General features: G+C 49.9%; 6 protein-coding genes across 6 annotated transcripts; 4 read left to right on the plus strand and 2 right to left on the minus strand.

The window, feature by feature from the left end:
- Positions 1–142: 142 nt before the first annotated feature.
- Positions 143–1,119, plus strand: PV10_00562 (uncharacterized protein). Its single transcript, XM_016364663.1, has one exon. The coding sequence runs from the start codon at positions 198–200 to the stop codon at positions 924–926; it is 729 nt and encodes a 242-aa protein (XP_016228312.1). The 5' UTR covers positions 143–197; the 3' UTR covers positions 927–1,119.
- PV10_00563 (uncharacterized protein) lies at positions 156–1,483 on the minus strand. The gene is made up of 4 exons (XM_016364664.1): positions 1,311–1,483; positions 1,220–1,257; positions 1,089–1,159; positions 156–1,039 (listed from the first exon to the last, which is right to left on the minus strand). The coding sequence occupies exons 1-4, from the start codon at positions 1,349–1,351 to the stop codon at positions 950–952; spliced, it is 240 nt and encodes a 79-aa protein (XP_016228313.1). The 5' UTR covers positions 1,352–1,483; the 3' UTR covers positions 156–949.
- Positions 1,484–1,598: 115 nt separating this feature from the next.
- PV10_00564 (uncharacterized protein) lies at positions 1,599–2,698 on the minus strand. Its single transcript, XM_016364665.1, has one exon. It carries the CDS (start codon positions 2,469–2,471, stop codon positions 1,800–1,802), a length of 672 nt encoding a protein of 223 aa, XP_016228314.1. The 5' UTR covers positions 2,472–2,698; the 3' UTR covers positions 1,599–1,799.
- Positions 2,699–4,475: 1,777 nt separating this feature from the next.
- Positions 4,476–7,395, plus strand: PV10_00565 (uncharacterized protein). Its single transcript, XM_016364666.1, has 2 exons — positions 4,476–5,184; positions 5,237–7,395. The coding sequence occupies exons 1-2, from the start codon at positions 4,625–4,627 to the stop codon at positions 7,197–7,199; spliced, it is 2,523 nt and encodes an 840-aa protein (XP_016228315.1). The 5' UTR covers positions 4,476–4,624; the 3' UTR covers positions 7,200–7,395.
- A 4,158-nt stretch (positions 7,396–11,553) lies between these two features.
- PV10_00566 (uncharacterized protein) lies at positions 11,554–13,110 on the plus strand (the record flags this gene model as incomplete). Its single annotated transcript, XM_016364667.1, has 1 exon — positions 11,554–13,110. One exon carries the CDS (start codon positions 11,554–11,556, stop codon positions 13,108–13,110), a length of 1,557 nt encoding a protein of 518 aa, XP_016228316.1.
- A 1,524-nt stretch (positions 13,111–14,634) lies between these two features.
- On the plus strand, positions 14,635–18,270 carry PV10_00567 (uncharacterized protein). Its single transcript, XM_016364668.1, has one exon. The coding sequence runs from the start codon at positions 15,011–15,013 to the stop codon at positions 17,966–17,968; it is 2,958 nt and encodes a 985-aa protein (XP_016228317.1). The 5' UTR covers positions 14,635–15,010; the 3' UTR covers positions 17,969–18,270.
- Positions 18,271–18,791: the final 521 nt, after the last annotated feature.

Below are 18,791 nucleotides of genomic sequence, written 5' to 3' on the forward strand. Positions count from 1 at the left end.
TTTTATTTGGCGAATCACAGGTGCGGATAGATGCAGCAGATGATTTCTATCTGGCACTAAAGTCCTAGTGTTGATGATTTAGTGGTTCATAGGCCGCGCTGCTTGTACGCATAAAGCACTTCCATTGTTGAGCGACATCAAAGGGCATCAAGGATGGATGCTCAAACCTAGTTAGTATCAAGTTTATTGTCTCTTCAATGGCACCTCGAGGCAAGCAGAAACCTGTCAAGGCCACCGCCGACTCGGAGCTCAAATCGCAGCCAAAAGCCTCCACTCCCAACTGGCCACCGTTGGATCCTCTCGTCCCAACCGACGATCTTTCAATCGACACAGTCCTAGACGACCAAATTCTAGTCATTCGGAATCTTTTCACTTCGACTTTATGCAAAAACTATGTTGCTTTCTTGTCATCTTTACCACTGACCACCACTCCTGGCAAACCAAAGCGGGGTGAGGCCACAAGAGTCAACGATCGATTTCAGATTCAAGATGCATCATTCGCAAAGATGTTGTGGGAACGCAGCGGACTTCAGAGCCTGGTTCAACGGCCCGAAAATGAGATATCTTTTGGTGGTCGTGTGTTGGGCTTGAACCCCAATATCAGAGTATACAGGTATCGTCCTGGACAATTTTTCGATCAACATTATGACGAGAGCAATAAATTACAATTCGGCGATGATTCAGTCCCCGCCAAAACCACCTGGACGCTTTTGATCTATCTTACAACATGCGAAGGAGGAGAAACAGCCTTCTACCCCGAACCGGCGACAAAGAAAGAGCGAGCCCCGGATCCGATAATTGTAGGGCTAGAAGCAGGTATGGCGCTGCTTCATAAACATGGTGACGATTGCCTGCTACATGAGGGCAAAGAGGTCAAGAGTGGTGAGAAGTGGGTTTTGAGGAGCGATCTTGTCGTGCCGAGATAGTTCAAGAGTGGACTTGACGTGTGTCATCGTCGCATGTGTTCGGCGTCGGTTTCGTTTGTCCCTTCGCGAGCATCATTCAGCATGGTGTCGATTCCTCTATCCTTGAGCGCTTTCTAGGAAGAAGTCAGATGACGTAGAAACAATGGCTCTGGGCGCCTCTACCGTAAGACAGCTCTTGTACTTTTTAAACAACGGTTCACACTCGTCCGTTGACGAGTTTCCTCGGATGTAGCCTTGTGGTAACTGTCAGTCGAACTTGTGAATTGACGCTGCTTGAAGGGTACATGGCGTACTTTCAGAGTACCATTTCAAAAAGCAGGTGTCATATTTCCTAATCATGGTCAGTTGGGTTGGCTTATCGTTAATAGAGGTTTAAGAGCCTACTCTTTGACTTCATTGCACTCGGGAGCAAGAGAAGCAGACATTCTCCACGAGTTCAGCGACAGAGATTTATAGATTTGAGGGTGAATAGGAAAGTGAGTGATGATGGTCAAGTTGCCACATGAAATGAAGGCTGCCGCAACCGAGGAGAAATAGCTTCGGCACCACGTTTTTCCGCTTCCGATCGATGATTCTCGACTCCCGCCAGAACAGATCACCAACAGACCACCAAAAGATGGGGAGATAGAAAGATACCTATCAAAAAACACACATGTCCCTAACAATATTTGATCGAGAACAATGTGTCCTTATTCTCTCTGATTCAAAAGTTCATTAACAAGAGTCTAGAGTCTCATTAATCTATCCGTAGCTTGTCCTTTGCTTCCCACGCTGAATTAAAACCCAGATTCTTCAAGCTCTTCTGCGCCTCTATTCCTAATGCCACATGCCTAATCCTAACAACGAGACCCAAATGCCTCAAGTCCATGTCGCTCATCGTTGGTTCAACAACTCCAGAAACTTCTCCCATCGGAGCCCAATTTGAGCACTCTCCGGCACCCAAATCTTCCTGCCATGCTCCCCATCAAGCCCCAACGGTCGGCCCCGCGCCGCTTTCTTCATCTCGTCCATTCCACCTATGACCAACTCGACATGCTCATCGACCAATCTCATTCTCAGCCCCTGTAACACTACCTTCAAGCCTTGAGCGGCTTTGCCACCTCCGTGTCCACCATAACTCACCACCATCGCGGGTTTGCCCTTCCACTCATTGAACAAGTAGTCGATTGCATTCTTGAGACTTGCTGGGTATCCCCAATTGTACTGCGGTGTAACAAACACGAATCCAGCGAATGAGGAGATGAACTGGGACCATTCACGGGTGTGTGCGTGGGTGTATTCGGAGGACGATGTGATCCTGGAGGGGATTCCGGGCTCGTTGAAGAGTGGAAGTGGGTGGTCATTGAGGTCAATCAGGTGTAGAGAGTATGGTCTGGAAGTTGAACCTTCCAGTGGAGTATTGGCCTGATATTCTTCAAGAATCGACAGGACCCATGTTGCAATTTGATCACCCGCTCGAGGGGTGCGTTGCGAGCCGATGATGATGCCAATTTTGACTGGGAAAGTGTTTGCTGCGGGTGTGGCACTGGATAAGATATCTCCCATGATGTCTCTGGTTGAGTTCAATGCGATGAGAATTGGTTCAGTTTGTAGCAGAGATACAAGTAGAGTTGTCTGGATATAGTTTTGTTGAATGCTGTCTAAGTTCGTTTTCTTGTGCTCTTGGGATCAATGTAGGGTTTTATATCAATGAGCCCGAGACTCAGAGGTATTTTTAAATGGTATGAAAAAAGGACAAAGTGCATCATTCGGCCCCGAATTTAGGCTCCGACTTCTTGAAAGCGAAGACCGATAGAGAGATTCAAGGTTTTGGTTCTCTACTCTATACCCCAGCTGGGACAACTTCGTCATGATCTCCAGGCACAAGCACCAGGAACATGGTGAGTATCCCCCTAGGCGTCTTGTGGCGCCCGAGGCGCCGTTGGGGCCGCCCCTAAAAGCTTAGCATAGGCTTGAATCTACCACCGACGTCGCCCGGAGCAACTGTGGGGCACGGTAGGCGGCATTGTTCGCCCATCGGCTTTAAGAACAGTGGCAGAAGCGCTCGGCCGAGCTGGACATTACCAGGGTATCTCAAGCCACATAAACACTCCTAGATTGAGATTCACATCATGGTCATATTCAATCAATGTGTCGCTATTGACACACGCAGATTCGGGCATGCAACCTGAATGACCTCAATTGTTGGTTGCGATTCATGGCTACGATCTCAAGTTCGGCTGCTTCAGCTTGGAAGAAACCAAAAGGGGAGAGTGAAACGCTGCAGGAGGGCCTCTGAAATGTAGGAAGATCTTATTTCCTATTCATAACAGTGGTGCGGTCGGAAAAAAAGTCCTGCAAAAACAAAGAATATTTCGTGGCGGCGCAGGGAATCGAACCCTGGTCCTCACGGGTCCTCCAACAGCCGGTCGTTGCAAAAACAAAATTACCCTCCTGATACTTCCAGGGCCCACGAAAGTACCATCACCAAACCATCAAAAGGCAAAAACCTATTCCCAAGCACCTCTTTGTGAGGGGCCTGGGGAGGGAAAACCCGGCGGGGGTTTTTTGCGCTCGTTTATTCGATCGATCGGTCGGTCGCTTTGAATTGGTTCGCTCGTAGTATCGTGGTATCGTCAGGTACTCCCCTCCCAGAACTATCCGGGGGTAGTTCTATTGCAGGAGTCAAGTAACTGCCTCGTACTTGGTGAGGTCGTCCCCTTTGAATTGTCCTGACTACACCAAGGTGTAGATGCCATCGCAGGGTGAGACAGACACGAGAATTGAGAATGATTTTGGGGACAATAACTCTTAAAGAGCGTTTTTCTGCTGCTGGCATGTGACTCTGTATTCACTGTCCTGCTGGCGATGGTGGCTGCACTGCTCAAGTGCCTCACCCAGCTGCGAGGCTGGATGGGCAAAATGCTTTGTTCTCCTTTCCAACCACCGCCTGTGCTTGGATCCAGACCATGCAACTGAGACTCCAAGGTGCAAATAGGCTGGGAGCTCAAGCACTAGCTCAAAGTGATTAGATATCAAGGAGTTGTTGTGGTAGCTTCAGAAAATGATCGATGTCGTCTGCGCAGGGATTTTCATTTTCAGCTCTTCAATGGCACTCGGCCTTGCAGACTCCTAAAACTCAAAGACACCTTGAGGAAGTAGTATTCTCAACATGAACTGATAGAATGACATCTTGAATACTCATCATATGTCAATTGTTCAATAATAAGGCCAAGTGGCAGCCTAGGGGTAATGTCATCAGGATGTACGGAGTACTGTCCATATCCCACTCCCGAGGGGAAATCCACCCAGGCGAACATCTAGATTTGGTTTGACGATAGCATCGAAGTCTGAATACTTGATGCACTCAACACGCTGTTGCTTATCACTATAACGAACAAGAATCCCTGAAGCAGAAAAACTCGAATATGATATGAGGTTTGAGTTTTCTCGCTTACCACTTTAATGCTTCGACCTATGCCATGTAGAGCGGAGTATATTTTGTTTGAACGTCAGCGGCGAAAATCCAACCGGGATAACTTTTGGTTCACCTGCGCCCATTCAAAGATTGACAACTTTCTTTGACAGAGGCAGAACAATCACATCTCTTCGCTTCGACAAGTAAAGGTCATGCAAAGACACCAAGTCGTCCTGGCAATTTTGGCCAACTAGATGGCTAGCTTTCAAGCACCTACCCATCACTCCGCATCCACATCAGCATGGATATCAGCGCCGACTTCAAGGCCTTCCAAGACCTCATCTCCTCCTCCCTCGTCAATGTGACCCGAAGTGCTGGTCAGGTTTCTAACCAGGATCTAGGCTTCCATCGCTCTGCAAGTGAGAACCTTTCACGTTCATTAGATCGTCAGAATGCCCACCTTCTGCGACTCACCAATAAATTGTTGAAAGCTGCAACTCGGGACACAACCCTCAGACCTCCACCAACTCTCCACGATCAAGACAGCATCGATGACAACTGGCGTCAGGTCATAGATGCAGTGGATAACCTCCTCGAAAAGGCCGACACTTCTCTCGACGAATTCTCTGGAGTGCTCAAGCGCCATGACCCTGCCAATCAGTCCGTCGCTTCCCCCTCCCCCAAACCAGTGAAGCCTGCAAGAGCTTTCGGAGCATGGTCACGAGATTCCATGCAGAAGCCTCAAGAGCTCTTTCACGTCAAGCCAGATAATTATGCAACGGGGTCTTTCAAACCCTTACTTAGTGACAAACCACATGCTATCATTCCCCTTGAGGACTCGATCGGTGATCCAGAATCTGGGTATGTTGCTGGTCCACGGACACTGCTGATGAGCCGCTCTAATAGTTTTCAGGCACAAACATCCCTACGCCTCAGAGATTGAGCAATACAGATACCCTCCTGCCGTCTATCAAAAGCAGCCACCAATTCCCTGGGTCCCCGCAGACCAGAATGAGGCCATATACGTTGACACCGAGGAGGGTGTGGCAACCATGCTTCAAGAACTCAAGGGTGCAAAAGAGATCGCAATAGACTTAGAACATCATGACCAGCACTCTTACATTGGACTGGTCTCTCTTATGCAGATCAGCACGCGGGAAAAGGATTGGATCATTGATACATTGAAGCCCTGGCGACAAAATCTCCAGGTCTTGAACCAAGTCTTTGCTGATCCCACGATTCTCAAAGTCTTTCAAGGCTCGAGTATGGACATGGTATGGCTTCAACGCGACCTAGGCTTGTATGTCGTGGGCCTTTTCGACACCTACTATGCCTCTGCTGCTTTGAACTTCCCAGGAAGGAGCTTGAAGTATCTGCTGGCAAGATTCGCAAACTTCGATGCTCAGAAGCAGTTCCAACTTGCCGATTGGCGCGTACGCCCTCTTCCTGCAGAACTCATCGACTATGCCCGCTCCGATACACACTACCTGCTCAACATTTACGACAACTTGCGCAATATGCTGATTGATGCATCAACTCCACAAAACGACCTCATCGATTATGTCCTCGTCGAATCCAAGAGGGAGGCCCTTCAAGTCTACCAACACCCAGTATATGATGCTGAGACTGGTCGTGGACCTGCTGGATGGCTTTCCATGCTTAGCTCTCGCAACATTCGCTTCGACAACCAACAATTTGCCGTCTTTCGGTCGGTCCATGCCTGGCGAGATCGAAAAGCACGAGAGCGGGATGAAGGGATTCAACATGTTCTACCCAACCGTTTTCTTTGGCAGATTGCTGAAAATATGCCTACCACACCATACACCTTCACTCAAGTGTGTCGAGGCGGCAGCACCAAGCCTGTCATGGACCATGTTGTAGAATTGTGCGATGCCGTTAAGCACGGGAAAGCACAAGGAAAGACGGGAAAGTCCATGTTCGAATTCTTTTCCGAGCAAAGACTCGCCATCGATGCTGATGGCTCGGGTTATAGCACTCCTAATGCCCCACGGAGGTCAAGACATCTGACCTGGCGTAAAGAGGAAACCACTTTGTCCGGCGTTGCGGCCACCCTGCAACAAATCGCTTCAGAGACTGCACCTTCTCCAGCTGCCACCAATGAGAATGTCACTGTGGATGCCCCCATCGATACTCCTGTGGCAGTTCGAACTGCAAGTTCACAATTGTGGGGTAATGTAATCCCTCAGCACCCACACCAAGCATCTCAAATGTCTGTGACACTGACAGCATTACAAACCATCCTCCCTTTGCCATCGACAGACACCCAGATCAAGCCTAGCAGTCTCACGTTGCTGAGAGATGTGATTGCAGATGAGAGAGTCAGCGCCCCTTCTAAGGTTCTTCCACCAACCACAGCAGTTGGTGTCTCGAACCCATCTGAACCATTTACATTGAACGAGCTCTCTCGCTCTTCCAGGAAGCGCAAGGCATCCGATGCGTCGGTGAATTTTTCCAACCCTATTACAACCAGGACCAAGGCATCGGGTTCCAACGAGACCGACACGTCCTCCACCACATCGTCCACAGCCTCATCGCCGACTTCGTTCATACAACAAGAATCCAAAACGGAGACCAAAGCTACACCGCGCCATCAGAAACCAAACAAAGCAGAGAGGCGGGCTTTGAAGGCGTCTCAAGCCGAAGCAGCCTCGGCGGCGCAGGCTTCGACTAGTCAGCCGTTCGACTATGCAAGTGCTCCATCTTTACTGAATACGACTGCAGACGTAACAGACGGCAAAGAGAAGGGCGTCAAACGGATGAATCCATTTGCCAAATCACTAGACACCACCACGGGAGCAAAGAGATCAAAGATGGGGAAAGAACTTGCTGGCAAGAGCATGACGTTCAAGTCTTGAGACTCTTTACAAAACTGGACGATCTTTGTCCTCACCCGTGGTTGGACATAATGTAAGTATTCCCGCAGAGATGCTGTAGCCCCAGGCCTGCCAGGCAACACACTCGTTGTGAAAAGATTCTTAGGCAAACCAGTCAGTTTCCCAGACTGCATCAATGAGAACATATCCATATGGCCGACATTGGTCTCGGCGTGAACTTCTTCTTCCTTGTGCTTTGTGAATTTCTTCGCCTTTATTGTCAAATTTGATATGTGAGATCTGTCTTCGATTAGTCCATTCCGGCCAAAGCTATCCACTCGAAACATCCGCTGAGCTTGGATACTTCATACAGAATCTCACTGGTGGTTCCATCTATTCTGATACGTCCATTAGCCTCGTAGCTTCCACCATTGGCTATATCCTGATATTCAGCAGAGGTTAGGCTCCAGGATCAAGAGAAAACGCATAGGATTGAAAATGTGTTATGGAATGACTTGCTTGCCCCTTTCTGCCGCAGATCCAACCAATCACTGGGCAGGGGAGTCACAGCCTTGCAACAATCACCCATTCAAACAGTTACTACCAGACCTCTTCACTGACTCGCCATTAATCACAACTTATTATTTCAGCTCTCAAACTTCCCCTCGAGAATTCCTGGTACTGTCTTCTAGCATCCGACATCCAAGTGCGCACTGGCTCTGTCGGAGAGCCGGTACGATCATCGCCCTTGGGTGGCCAACGAGGTGTGAAGGTCGTGTTCTAAGCAGCAGGGGAACTGTCTATGGGGACCATCAGTTAGAACGCCAGCGGTTCTCGCCTCCTTCGGGGGGGCTTCTTTTTGGCGTTTTCTAACTTATTGCAGCTTTGGTTTGCTGTTCGATGCGAAGAGGTTCCCTTTCATACACCGCGTCCTTGTTCGCCCACACTCGCATCACGCGCCACACACACACGTGATGTGACATATCCAATTTTCAATCGTAACAACCCTTATCCCTGAAGAAAGAGGCTATGGAATTAACAATGTAAAGTTAGCAGTGATCTGTTAGATCATATGGCTGAGCGCGGCTACACCACAGAATAAAAGAGCGAGAACAACACCTGGCTCGGTCCTGACCGACATTGATGAGTCGCCGTCGTCGTCGCCGTCGCCGCTAGATGAGCTGTCTCCGTTGCTGTTGCCTCCAGTGCTGTTACCAGAACTTTCTCCCGAGTCGGTCCCAGATTGGTCCTCGTTGTCCTGGCTGTCTTCCATCAGTGCGAGGATTGGAGCCCATGGGTTCTCGCTCTGAAAGGCACCTAATACCATACAGGTGGGTGGTGCCTCCTCCAACGTGGCGTTGAACATGCCTAGACTGCTCGAAGGGCCTTGGGTCGAGTATCTCCTATCGACCAGCCTGCTACCTGTTGCGACGTCTTGGCCAGCAAGAGTGCGTTGGAAAATCTTCTCCACTGTCTCTGGCTGGTATGCGTTGACGGCGTGGCCGGCCATGAACACTCGCGAGAAACTGAATTTGTCATACTGTCTCACCACTCCGCCTTGGTAAGTGCCGTTGGTGTCGATGAACTCATAGCCTGCCGCCGCGAATTGGGCTTGTCCTGAGTAATTGGCGACCAGAGAAGTGTGCTCGCCTCCGGTCCAGGGGCAACGAGCATCACGGTCGCCGTACACCAAGGCAACTTTAATATCGTTCTGTAACGCATACTCGAGATTGGCCTTGGTGGTCCGGACAAAGTCCCCAGTACCCTTGGGAGGTACCTCCTTCTCGCTCAAGGTAAATGACCGCAGCACGGCCTCGGAGATGTATGTGAAGTTCAACGGCACCCCAAGAGCCTTTTGCGTCCATTCCTGGTTCAGGAACGTGTGAACAGGCAGGTAAAAGGGGCAAGGGTCTGAGCCTTCTGTTTCCTCTGTGCTGACAGCAATATCAAACGGAGATCGCTGTGCGTTGAGTATGGTGAAGCCAACCTCTTCCAAGCAAAGTCCAGTGGCCCCTGTACACAAGGTGTTGACGTCGTCGTTGGTTCCGAAATCTTCGGGGTCGCCTTCCAGTGCGGCTGCTCGACATTGAAGGATCAGGTCGCGGCAACCGTCTTCTTTAGTGAAGTTGCCTTCTGCCGAGGCGAGCATCTCTTCGGATATGAAAGGTGTGTACGTGTTGTTGTAGCCGAAACTGGCCCAGAATGGGAGTTCCTCCATCAAGTCGATCATTCCGTTGGTGATACCGAGATTATCCACAGACCATTCGCTGAGAGGCGAGTCTGTATTAGAAGATTTGAGTTTTTGGTCAAACAATGCAGCTGTTTCTGGTGCCCACGCTCCTCCTGCCTAGTGTGCTGGGTTAGTTTGATTCGAGATTGTTGTTTCAATGTCAGCAACTTACTGAATTTGCCCACACACCAATCTTTTTGTTGGTCGACGTGTATTCGGGAAATCTATTACAATGGAAGATCAGTTACCGTCGCAAGCCTCAGGGGGAAGTCTGTGCTATAAGACATACTCTGAAAGCCAGTGTTCGGCAAAGTGCCACAGGGCCAATGCGGTAGACACGGATGTGTTTGTTGTCGCATAGACAATGGGATCTGTATAAGTTCCTTGGCCAAAGGCCTCGTTGCTCTCGGGGATGTCGCCATCATACTCGCTAAGAGGGACAATTTCGTTGTCCATCAGGCTATAGGTCGCGTTCACCAAAGTCGTATAGGAAAATCCAGCACCGACAGGTTGATCAATGTATAGCATGTTGGCATGGTTGTTGAGAGACCAAGGGTTCAAGGTAGTGCTATTGCCGTCCAAGTTTACATAGCAAGGTCCGCCCTCGCTATTCATGGCTGTGAAGGCGGAGCTCTCGCCAGGTCCTCCTGCCAGGTAGATGACTAGTGGCGCATTCTCGGAGTTGTTACGAGCTTCGAAGTACAAAAAGAATGTGCTGAGAGGGAAGTCGAACTCCATGTCGGACAAAGCACTGGTGGGAAGATGCACATAGCCCGCGAATGATCTGACGCCAGGAGTGGTTTCGCAAAGCTCGGTCTTTGTTCAAGTTGGTCAGAATTGACTCTCGCCATGATTCAGTATCCCCGTCAGCACGAACCTGTTTGTATGAGAGCTGGACCTCTGGGGTCAGCTCAGAATCAATAACAATTACATCGTCTGGCAGAGATGGAAATTGTGCGTGGGCGATGCTGCCCAAAAGCAAGAATGCAGCCGAACGAGAGGGAAACATGGCTAAACACAGCACTGGAGTAACAGGCAAAGAAGGAACCTGAGTGTTCAGAAGGCAGAGAAGAACCCAACGTCAATTGAATCTCTTATTATACGAGAGCTTGCTGCCTGGAGCTATGTACTCACCAGGTCCTGGAGACGTTTCGTGGGGCCATTACGATACAATAACACCTTTGGCATGGAGCATGGGTATGGGATGCACCAAATCTTAGTCTGTCCCAATGAAATTGCTCCATAAAAATCCCTTCCAAGATTCAGGAGTATGGCCAGCATCGCGTTCAGATAGGTCTCTTGGCCTATGCCATACATATGGCGATCAGAATGGGATAGGATGAATCTTTCGCTCGCCTATACAGTAGTCCTTTCCCAGTGACATGATACCAAGGCCTTGAAAGCCATATCGAAGACCAGTGTAGCCTCACAGAATTACAGTATGTACAGTGACGTCGAGGGTTAGAAAATCGGGGTTTGGGTCCTTTTCGGCAACGCTAGCTGAATAAAGAGAGGGGTAGAACAAAAGCCATAGTGAAGATCAATTTGACCTCGTGATTGTGTACGAGGTGTACATGTGTACATGCACGACATGGCATTGTTCAGAGGCCGAGAGGACCAAGTTTCTGTGGCAAACGCTAGCTGAATTAAGGTGTTTGGCCGAAGATGTGATGTTGTATAGATACATACAAGGCAAGCGCATATCAACATCCGAGTCACGAAATTACTCGCGTCTGTAGAATTACATCACCATGCTGGGGATTGTTTCATAGTACACCCCATCACGTTAGATGTCGCTTTTCTGGTTGGCTGCCAAGTAAACCTCGTGAACACTAGCTCTTTATATGTTAGCTTGAGGCCCCGGAGGCTCCAAGTGGAGTTCGGACTTCAACGTAGATCACGATCACTGAACGACTAATAATAAAAGTTGGCACATGGGTTCTACTACTGGAGATGGTGGTTTGATCCAAACAATGTGTTACACCAGGCAAGCATCAAGGCTGAATGAAGGGGGATACGAAGCCACCAAACTTAACCTTGAAGTCTAGATGCACATCTACTACATTTTCCATCATACGGACAGGCAGACGGATCGATCAAAAGCCAAGCAGACTTTGACATCTATCAAGGACAATCCTTTCGAGTAAGCGTGCCCGAGGCCATATCATGGACGCAGGATCCCGTGATGTCCGACTTCGAGTTCAAAGCGCTCGGTCTTCTTCTGGATGCCAGACTTGTAAGACCCGCCGCGTGAAGTGTGATGAGGGCCGGCCCCAGTGCCAGAAGTGTCTGAAAGGCCAAAGGATCTGCGAATACTCCCCTCAGGCTGCTCAGGAACCCAGCCACAAGTTCGTCATTTATTCCAATACCGTTTCTAGAGAGCTGTCTAGGACGCCTGATCTCTTCGACTCGGAAAAGCGGGCCTTGCAATACTTCCGACATCGAGCTGGTCTCCAGATCACGGCGCCTTTCCAATCAGAGCTATGGAGAGGCTACGTATTCCAGCTTGCCGATCAATATAGCTTTGTGATGTCAGCCCTCATTGCACTAAGCAGCATGCATGAATCCTATTCTCGGCAGACCGATCTTCGAGCTCGGCTCTATAGCGATGCCATCCATCACTACAACAAAACCATCAGAGACATAAGCCAAGCAGCAGAAGAGCAGCTACCCCTCGACGCCGTTCTCGTGACGGTGATTCTATTCCATTCGTTGGATTGTCTGCGAGGTTGCTACCACCTCGCTTTGCAACATGCACAGTCTGGCGTCAAGATCATCAGTGATGGTCTCCAAGTTCCTGGACGCCATCCATCAACTCAACTCAGCGAGATTCTGTCACGCGACTTCCTTGCTCTGCAAAACCAAGTCAGAGATTTTGGAAACTCAGATGCGTTGAGAGCCTTTGATGCCATGAACGGATTCCAGCCGGCTGTATCAGATAGGTTCTCATCCGTTGAGGAAGCCGCGCATCATCTGGAGATTGTGTACAATGAGTTATACTGTCTCTCCGATTATTGCAAACTCCTTCAGACTTCCCATGTTGACCTTGCTGCGGTCTTCATGACCGACATCCAACCTCGCCATGCCGCTATCGCTGCCCGTTTCAGCAGCTGGATAGCTGGCATGAACCGACTTGAAGAAATCATCGATGGAGAAGAATATGGCGAGCAGAGCGGTGCGTGGCTGATTTTGAAAATCTTCCAGTCGCTCTTTACTGCCATGATCAAGAGCTTCCCTAATGGGGACTGCTTCGACCGATTCGATGTAGACCTTTCAAGGGCGTTGGAACTGGCAGAGATCTTCCTCAGACGTCAGGACCATCCAACTAATAGTGATCAAAGCACATTTTCAATGTCGCTCGGTGTCATCCCGGTACTTTTTGTCATTGCCTGGCGATCTAATGACCCGTTCATCCGAGGCAAGAGTCTAGAACTACTAGAGCTAAGTGACAGAAGAGAGGGGGTTTGGGACAGCAAAGTGGCACTGAAACTCGCACAGCGATATTCGATGGTGAGGGACCGATTCCTCTATGTCCAAGGTGAGAGAGTCGGTCACATGCAGATCCATGACATTATATTCCAGTCAGAGACAATGTGCCAATTGACATGCACGATCGTGGGGCCACATACTCTACCGTCGGGCGAGTTTATGCCATTTGAAGGGGTGGCTGGTGAACGCAGGTTCATCGAGACCATACAGCTAGAGGAAAGATTAGGGCATTGAACTGCATATTGCAACTGATTCGTTTCTTTAGATCATGAAGAAACGAAGAGACGATATACATAGCCACTATCTAGATCAGATTGAAATTCCTCTTTGCCGTGCCTGCCATTGGATTAGCCTGGTTATGTTGGTATCTGGAATGTATGTAGGAATGCCACATGAGGCGGCGAGGGAGAGGGAGGGAAAGAGGACAGAACGTAGACTTACCTATTTGCTAGTAAAGAGCCCCTGTTACACAGATGACAGATGTACTAATGATGCAGGTACATCATGGGAATGCTGTATCACACAACGGGTCATGAATCAATGCTAGAGCGTCCGGAATGTCAAGGGTCTGCACATTTCTGGTCTGTCTTCCTACCTTCCGTCAGCCCTTTTGGTTTACGTCTAACCATTCAGATACCACGGAAAAGATAAGAGATACCGAGGTGCTCTCATTTGTTCCATGTCTGTTCTTGGATTGTGGAATTGGACATCCTTAATCATCTGTTTGAGCGCCATAGAGGAGTCACGTGATATTCAACGTCGCGTCTATAAGGCCTCATTCATGCCTCTCTACCACCTACTAACCTTAAGAAGAGACGAAGAATGCAGACTGTACCTCCTATCCCTATCTGGTTTCAACATTCATAAAGACACTAAAAATTGTGCATTGAGATATTTGAGCGTGCACGAACTGGTGGGGAGTCCAAGGATGGCCCCCTCGGCCAAGGTAACACCAGTCGAAGCTTGAGCAAACATATCATGCAGCAACAGCTGTCTATGGATTGAATGATGTGGCCAAGAATGTCTCATCCGGCCGGATTTCAACTGACATGGTAAGAAGTCGCTGGGAAGGAGTTGCGGTAAGTCTGATGCTACCCTCACAAAAAAACACGGACTGCCCCTGGAGTTCTTTTAACCTCAAGTAGGAAATGCTGAAGTTGAAAATCTGGTACCGTTTACGGAGTAGATCTGATTGATCGGGCTTAAGGAGCCCTGAGAGCCTCTCATTATGATAATGGCCAATTGGGAGTCGGTAGGGCGGATGTGGGAAACATACTCCGTAGTTGACTGGAATCGTCTAAGCCCGGACCGCTCGCTCCCCGGCACTCTCCAGCTCGACCTAAGAATCTTCAAAGGATCTTTTTATAATGCCTGTTCGTAGACCACAGATTTTAGCCAGCAGTTGGCACTTGAGGGAAAAGAAGCCCCTTGGGTTGCTGGGATGCCCTCATTGGTACTGTGTCCGACTCGTGGCTATCGATTACGTCTGTTCAACCATCGATCAGCCTCCCAAGCCATTGAGGATGGGTGGACCTCTGAACTAGGGACCATTGAATATGGGGACAAAATGGGCCAGTCTAGGCGGCAGCTTCCACCAAATAGGGACAACACGAACCCTAAAAAAGGTTTACGGATGGGGGCTTGAGGCCCTGATCCAATGTTCTTGCCCCCGACAACCCCGCTCCATCACTTTAGCGCTACAATCCCACGACAGAGTTCACATCCTCCTAGGTCTTCGTCGCGCTTTTGCTTCATCCACACGAGTTCTGAGCACAGAGCATATGGCCAGCAACTGTGCCTGCGCCAGCTTCGACGCTCAGGACGCAATAGTTTGCACAAATTGGCTGCAGTTGTAACCCAATTGACCTGTTTCAGACCATCATTGACACCACCGCGTTGCTCCCAATACCCAAACCCTCAGAACTGCGTCCCGACGATCCTCTCTTCCGTCCTTCAGTCCGGTGAGCACCTCGACCGCTCTAGCAAGCCTGTGATCTCAGTTGAACAGGACTTGGAGTCGCACCCCAAGAGAAGATGTCGTTGCAGAGTTGGAAACACCAGCGACAAGTCCCTCGGTAACAATACTTGTCCTTACACACGGGCTGGTCTCGTCCGCAGGCGTCCGGCGAGCAAAATGGCGAGTCGCATTCCTCGTGATATGGATATGAGGCAACTCGAGCCAGAATGGAACAGCGGCCTCATCACGGCGTCCATCACCGTCTCCCTCCTCGGCGCATTCACCTCAACCCAGATGATGTGTCAAGCACGCACCTCGCGATACTTTTCAGGCGTGCTCGTTTGGACAATCCTCGGCAGCCTGACGTTTGGCTTCTGTTCCATTTGGAGTTTGCACTTCATTGCAATGCTTGCCTGCGAACTAGATGTTCCAATTGGCCTCAATGTTCCTCTAACCGCCCTAAGTGCCGTTCTTGCTGTCGTATTCACCTTTGTCGCATTGATTCCCGACTTGTTAAGTTCGAGATATCTCAACTATTTGAAGAAGAAGCACAGAAGTCGAAAGACACACCACAATCGGTCATTGAGTGGGTGGTCTCTGCCCCAGGCTGAACAAGGGAGATCCAGCAGTGAGGCTCTACTGCCGCCGACCGATACCCAAGAACGAGACCACAATTTTGCTCAAAGGCTCCTAGCAGTTGACGAACGCCCGAATCCCCTAATATCGCGAGAGAACAGCGACAGCAGCCAGACTCTAGGTTCACTACATGATCATTTCCAGAAACCAAATGATTCTCTTCTCCCCCACCAACAGGCTCCGAGCCAAGGTCAATCACAACCCCAAACATCAAATCTGTCTATTCCAACAAGATCTGGATTGAATGTCGAGAATATCTCGACTAGGGACTCGGAGAGCATTGTACGGAGCTCAATGGATGAAGATCATCCTCGTCGATCATCTGGCTCCTCCGAGTCTGACCATGGGCTAAGTCTCCCTCGATTCATGTCCTTCAAAATACCCAAATCAAAGGCAGACAAAACAAAAAATGCCCTCTCTGCAACTCTTGAAGCCCTGTACGAAGGAGCGACCTGGCGCAATATTAGTAAAGGCTTTGTCTGGAGCCTGGCAATCAGCTCTATGCATTATGTTGGAATTCTTGCTCTTGAAATCCCACAGGGTCGCTTTACTCTCCGACCCCTGGGTGTCCTGCTCTCTGCGCTGATCAGCTGGCTGGTATGCTCGGTGGGCTGCATCTTGATCCCCTCGATCGAAGTCAATCTATCACAACAGGTTTTGTTCGCGAGTGTAGCCGCCACCGGAGTGGCAGCCATGCATTTTACAGGCATGTGGGCCACCACCTTCTGGAGTCACGAACCCTCCAGCGAGCACCGAGGCTATCCCCCACGACTAGCCGTCGCCGTTAGTACCGTGGCGATTGGAACTTGTATCCTGGCCAACGGCCTCCTGGCACATTCTGCCACAATGGCCAGGAACAAGCTAGCGGAAGTGGTGCAGACCAAGAGGAAGCTCTGGGCAGCCATTGCTCAGAAGGAGAATGCCGAAGCCGCGGCAGCAGCACGCAGTGAATTCATCGCCTCGGCGTCCCACGAGATTCGCACACCGTTGCATCAACTACAAGGATATGGTGACCTACTGGCGCGCACCGAGTTGACAGAGGAAGGCCGACTTCTCTTGTTGGCCATTCAGCAAGCCACAAGATCACTCTCCATGATCACGGCCAACGTCCTCGACTGGTCGAGGTTGGAAAAGGGAGAAGCAGTCTGTCGGCCTGTCAATCTGAACATGCGGACAGTCTGCGAATCTATCTTGAACATATTACCCAACAAAGACGATGAGAAACCAACAGAGCTTCTGGTGGCAGTCAGCCCACAAGTACCCTCCTCGCTATACCTCGATGAGACTTACCTTCAACGCATTCTGATGAATCTGCTGACCAACGCTCTCAAATTTACACATGGTGGTTATGTCCTTCTACTTATCGAGTTCAAGGCCAACACATTGATCATTACCGTCAAAGACTCGGGGTTGGGCATTCCGAAAACATTTTTGCCCCAGCTTTTTGAGCCCTTCAAACAAGCTCAGACTTTGGGGGCTGAACGAGGGACTGGTTTAGGTCTAGCAATCATCAAACAACTCCTCACCAAACTGGATGGGTCCATCACGGTGGAAAGCTGCCAACACGAAGGCGATCGAATTGGCCCAAACAAGTGCGGTAGTACCTTTCGAGTCAACATCCCCATCCAGGAGGTGGACACACTTGAGCTCCCTGAAATTGATGATCTGGGTAGCAAGCAAATATTGATATACCAAGAGCCTGAAGCACGTTCAAATGAGGGCCTGGAGATTGCATGGGCATCGTTTGGTGTCAAGGCTGTTTTTGCTTCGCCACAAGACCCGATCGCCGAGTCATCACACCTTGTGTGGACTGATGTTAAGTATCTGGCAGCACACTCGCAGGTTCTCGAACGAGTTCTCGAGGCCACCAACCGGCTGATTTTGGTAACCTACGATTCCCAACTTCTCATGGACCAAACCTTCGGCGCTGCTATCCCAAGCCATGTTGTTCCGATCAAGAGACCATTCTTGTGGCATTCCATCTCTGCCACCATTGCAAAGACCATCCGCTCCGGTAGTTCGTCGGCAGACCGAACCGTCAGATTTGCGACGGATGTGGACGTCGTTAAGGCTGCCCAGCAACCGGGGCGACCAATCGTGGAGCAGCAACGACTCAACGGGCCAACCATATTACTGGTGGAAGACAATAAGATCAATCAAAAATTAGCAGTCAAGATGCTGAAGATTCTCGGATATAATGTATTCGTGGCGGATGATGGCGAGGATGCCATCCAAAAGATGGTCGAGCACGATGACGCGATTGATCTGATTTTGATGGATCAGTCCATGCCACAAAAAGACGGAATAACCGCGACGAGAGAAATCCGCGAGATGGAAGAAGTGGGAGGTTTGAGTCGGCGAAGACCTATCCTGATGGCTACCGCAGTCGTGGGCCCTGATGCGCAAGCCATGTGCATGTCTGCGGGAGCGGACGCTTTTCTGACCAAACCACTCGCACTGTCACAGCTTGAGAGTGCACTGAAAAGATACCTAGAGTGAGGAGTGGCTCCTATTTTTGGCATTGCTGAGCACGGTGCAAAGGTGGATGATGGGTGGCTCGGATGTTTGGCATGGCGCTTTCGGGAACCCCAGGGCATAACCATTGTATCTACAAAAGCGAATTGGTTGTGCATATCGATTAGATTTATGGAATGTAGCATAGACGACAGTATTGGCTGAAGACTCGTTGGGCAGAGGATCGTGGATGTCACGTGGGTCTACAACATCACCCAGGCCCACCTGCTCCGTAGGTACCATCGCGGAGTCAAGAGTATTATTACGAAATGGCATCATGACATCCCACGCCGATGATTGCGAATATCATGTGGGATGACAAACGTAAAAGAGGTTACACACAATCCGGGACAGTATGCGCCCTGTTACAAATGAAAAAGACCAAAGATGATTCCATTATCAAATGTGATGATGAACCTCGACAACAACTGTACTTAGGGGAAATTGAAAAGATAAGTCGGATTGTTTGTCACTTAACAACCTAGCCTCGTGTCACCCGGGCCCACCGGTGCGGGTAATCCTGCGCTTAACGGTCACCAGGAATGCCTAAGGCGGGGCACCAGAGACCCCCTCGACCCTAATGGCGTCTGCATGCTGCGCTTAAAAACTCTCACCGTTACGGCGTGCCTATCAAGCCTCCGCTTAGAGGCCAATGACCCCCGGACTTTTGTTTCTTCCAAGCCCAACATCCGGGCCGCCGAGGCACTGTGTCGGGCTTCCAGAGCGCCACTTTACTGGCACGAGCCCCCGAAGCCCCTCGCCGTATCGCCCCCGCCACCTCCGACTCGCTATCTCTCTGTCACGCTGT

This window comes from Exophiala mesophila (genome assembly GCF_000836275.1).
Source record: "Exophiala mesophila strain CBS 40295 unplaced genomic scaffold supercont1.1, whole genome shotgun sequence".
Classification (NCBI taxonomy): Eukaryota; Fungi; Ascomycota; class Eurotiomycetes; order Chaetothyriales; family Herpotrichiellaceae; genus Exophiala; species Exophiala mesophila.

Bases quoted from the DNA above. Each gene is read 5' to 3' on its own strand.
- PV10_00562 (XM_016364663.1), top strand. From the start codon at position 198: ATGGCACCTCGAGGCAAGCAGAAACCTGTCAAGGCCACCGCCGACTCG.
- PV10_00563 (XM_016364664.1), bottom strand. From the start codon at position 1,351: ATGTCTGCTTCTCTTGCTCCCGAGTGCAATGAAGTCAAAGA. The intron at 1,160-1,219 runs GTACGCCATGTA...AGTTACCACAAG, and splicing joins TTTGAAATGGTACTCTGAAA to GCTACATCCGAGGAAACTCG. The intron at 1,040-1,088 runs GTAGAGGCGCCC...ACTTCTTCCTAG, and splicing joins AGTACAAGAGCTGTCTTACG to AAAGCGCTCAAGGATAGAGG.
- PV10_00564 (XM_016364665.1), bottom strand. From the start codon at position 2,471: ATGGGAGATATCTTATCCAGTGCCACACCCGCAGCAAACACTTTCCCA.
- PV10_00565 (XM_016364666.1), top strand. From the start codon at position 4,625: ATGGATATCAGCGCCGACTTCAAGGCCTTCCAAGACCTCATCTCCTCC. The intron at 5,185-5,236 runs GTATGTTGCTGG...AATAGTTTTCAG, and splicing joins ATCGGTGATCCAGAATCTGG to GCACAAACATCCCTACGCCT.
- PV10_00567 (XM_016364668.1), top strand. From the start codon at position 15,011: ATGGCGAGTCGCATTCCTCGTGATATGGATATGAGGCAACTCGAGCCA.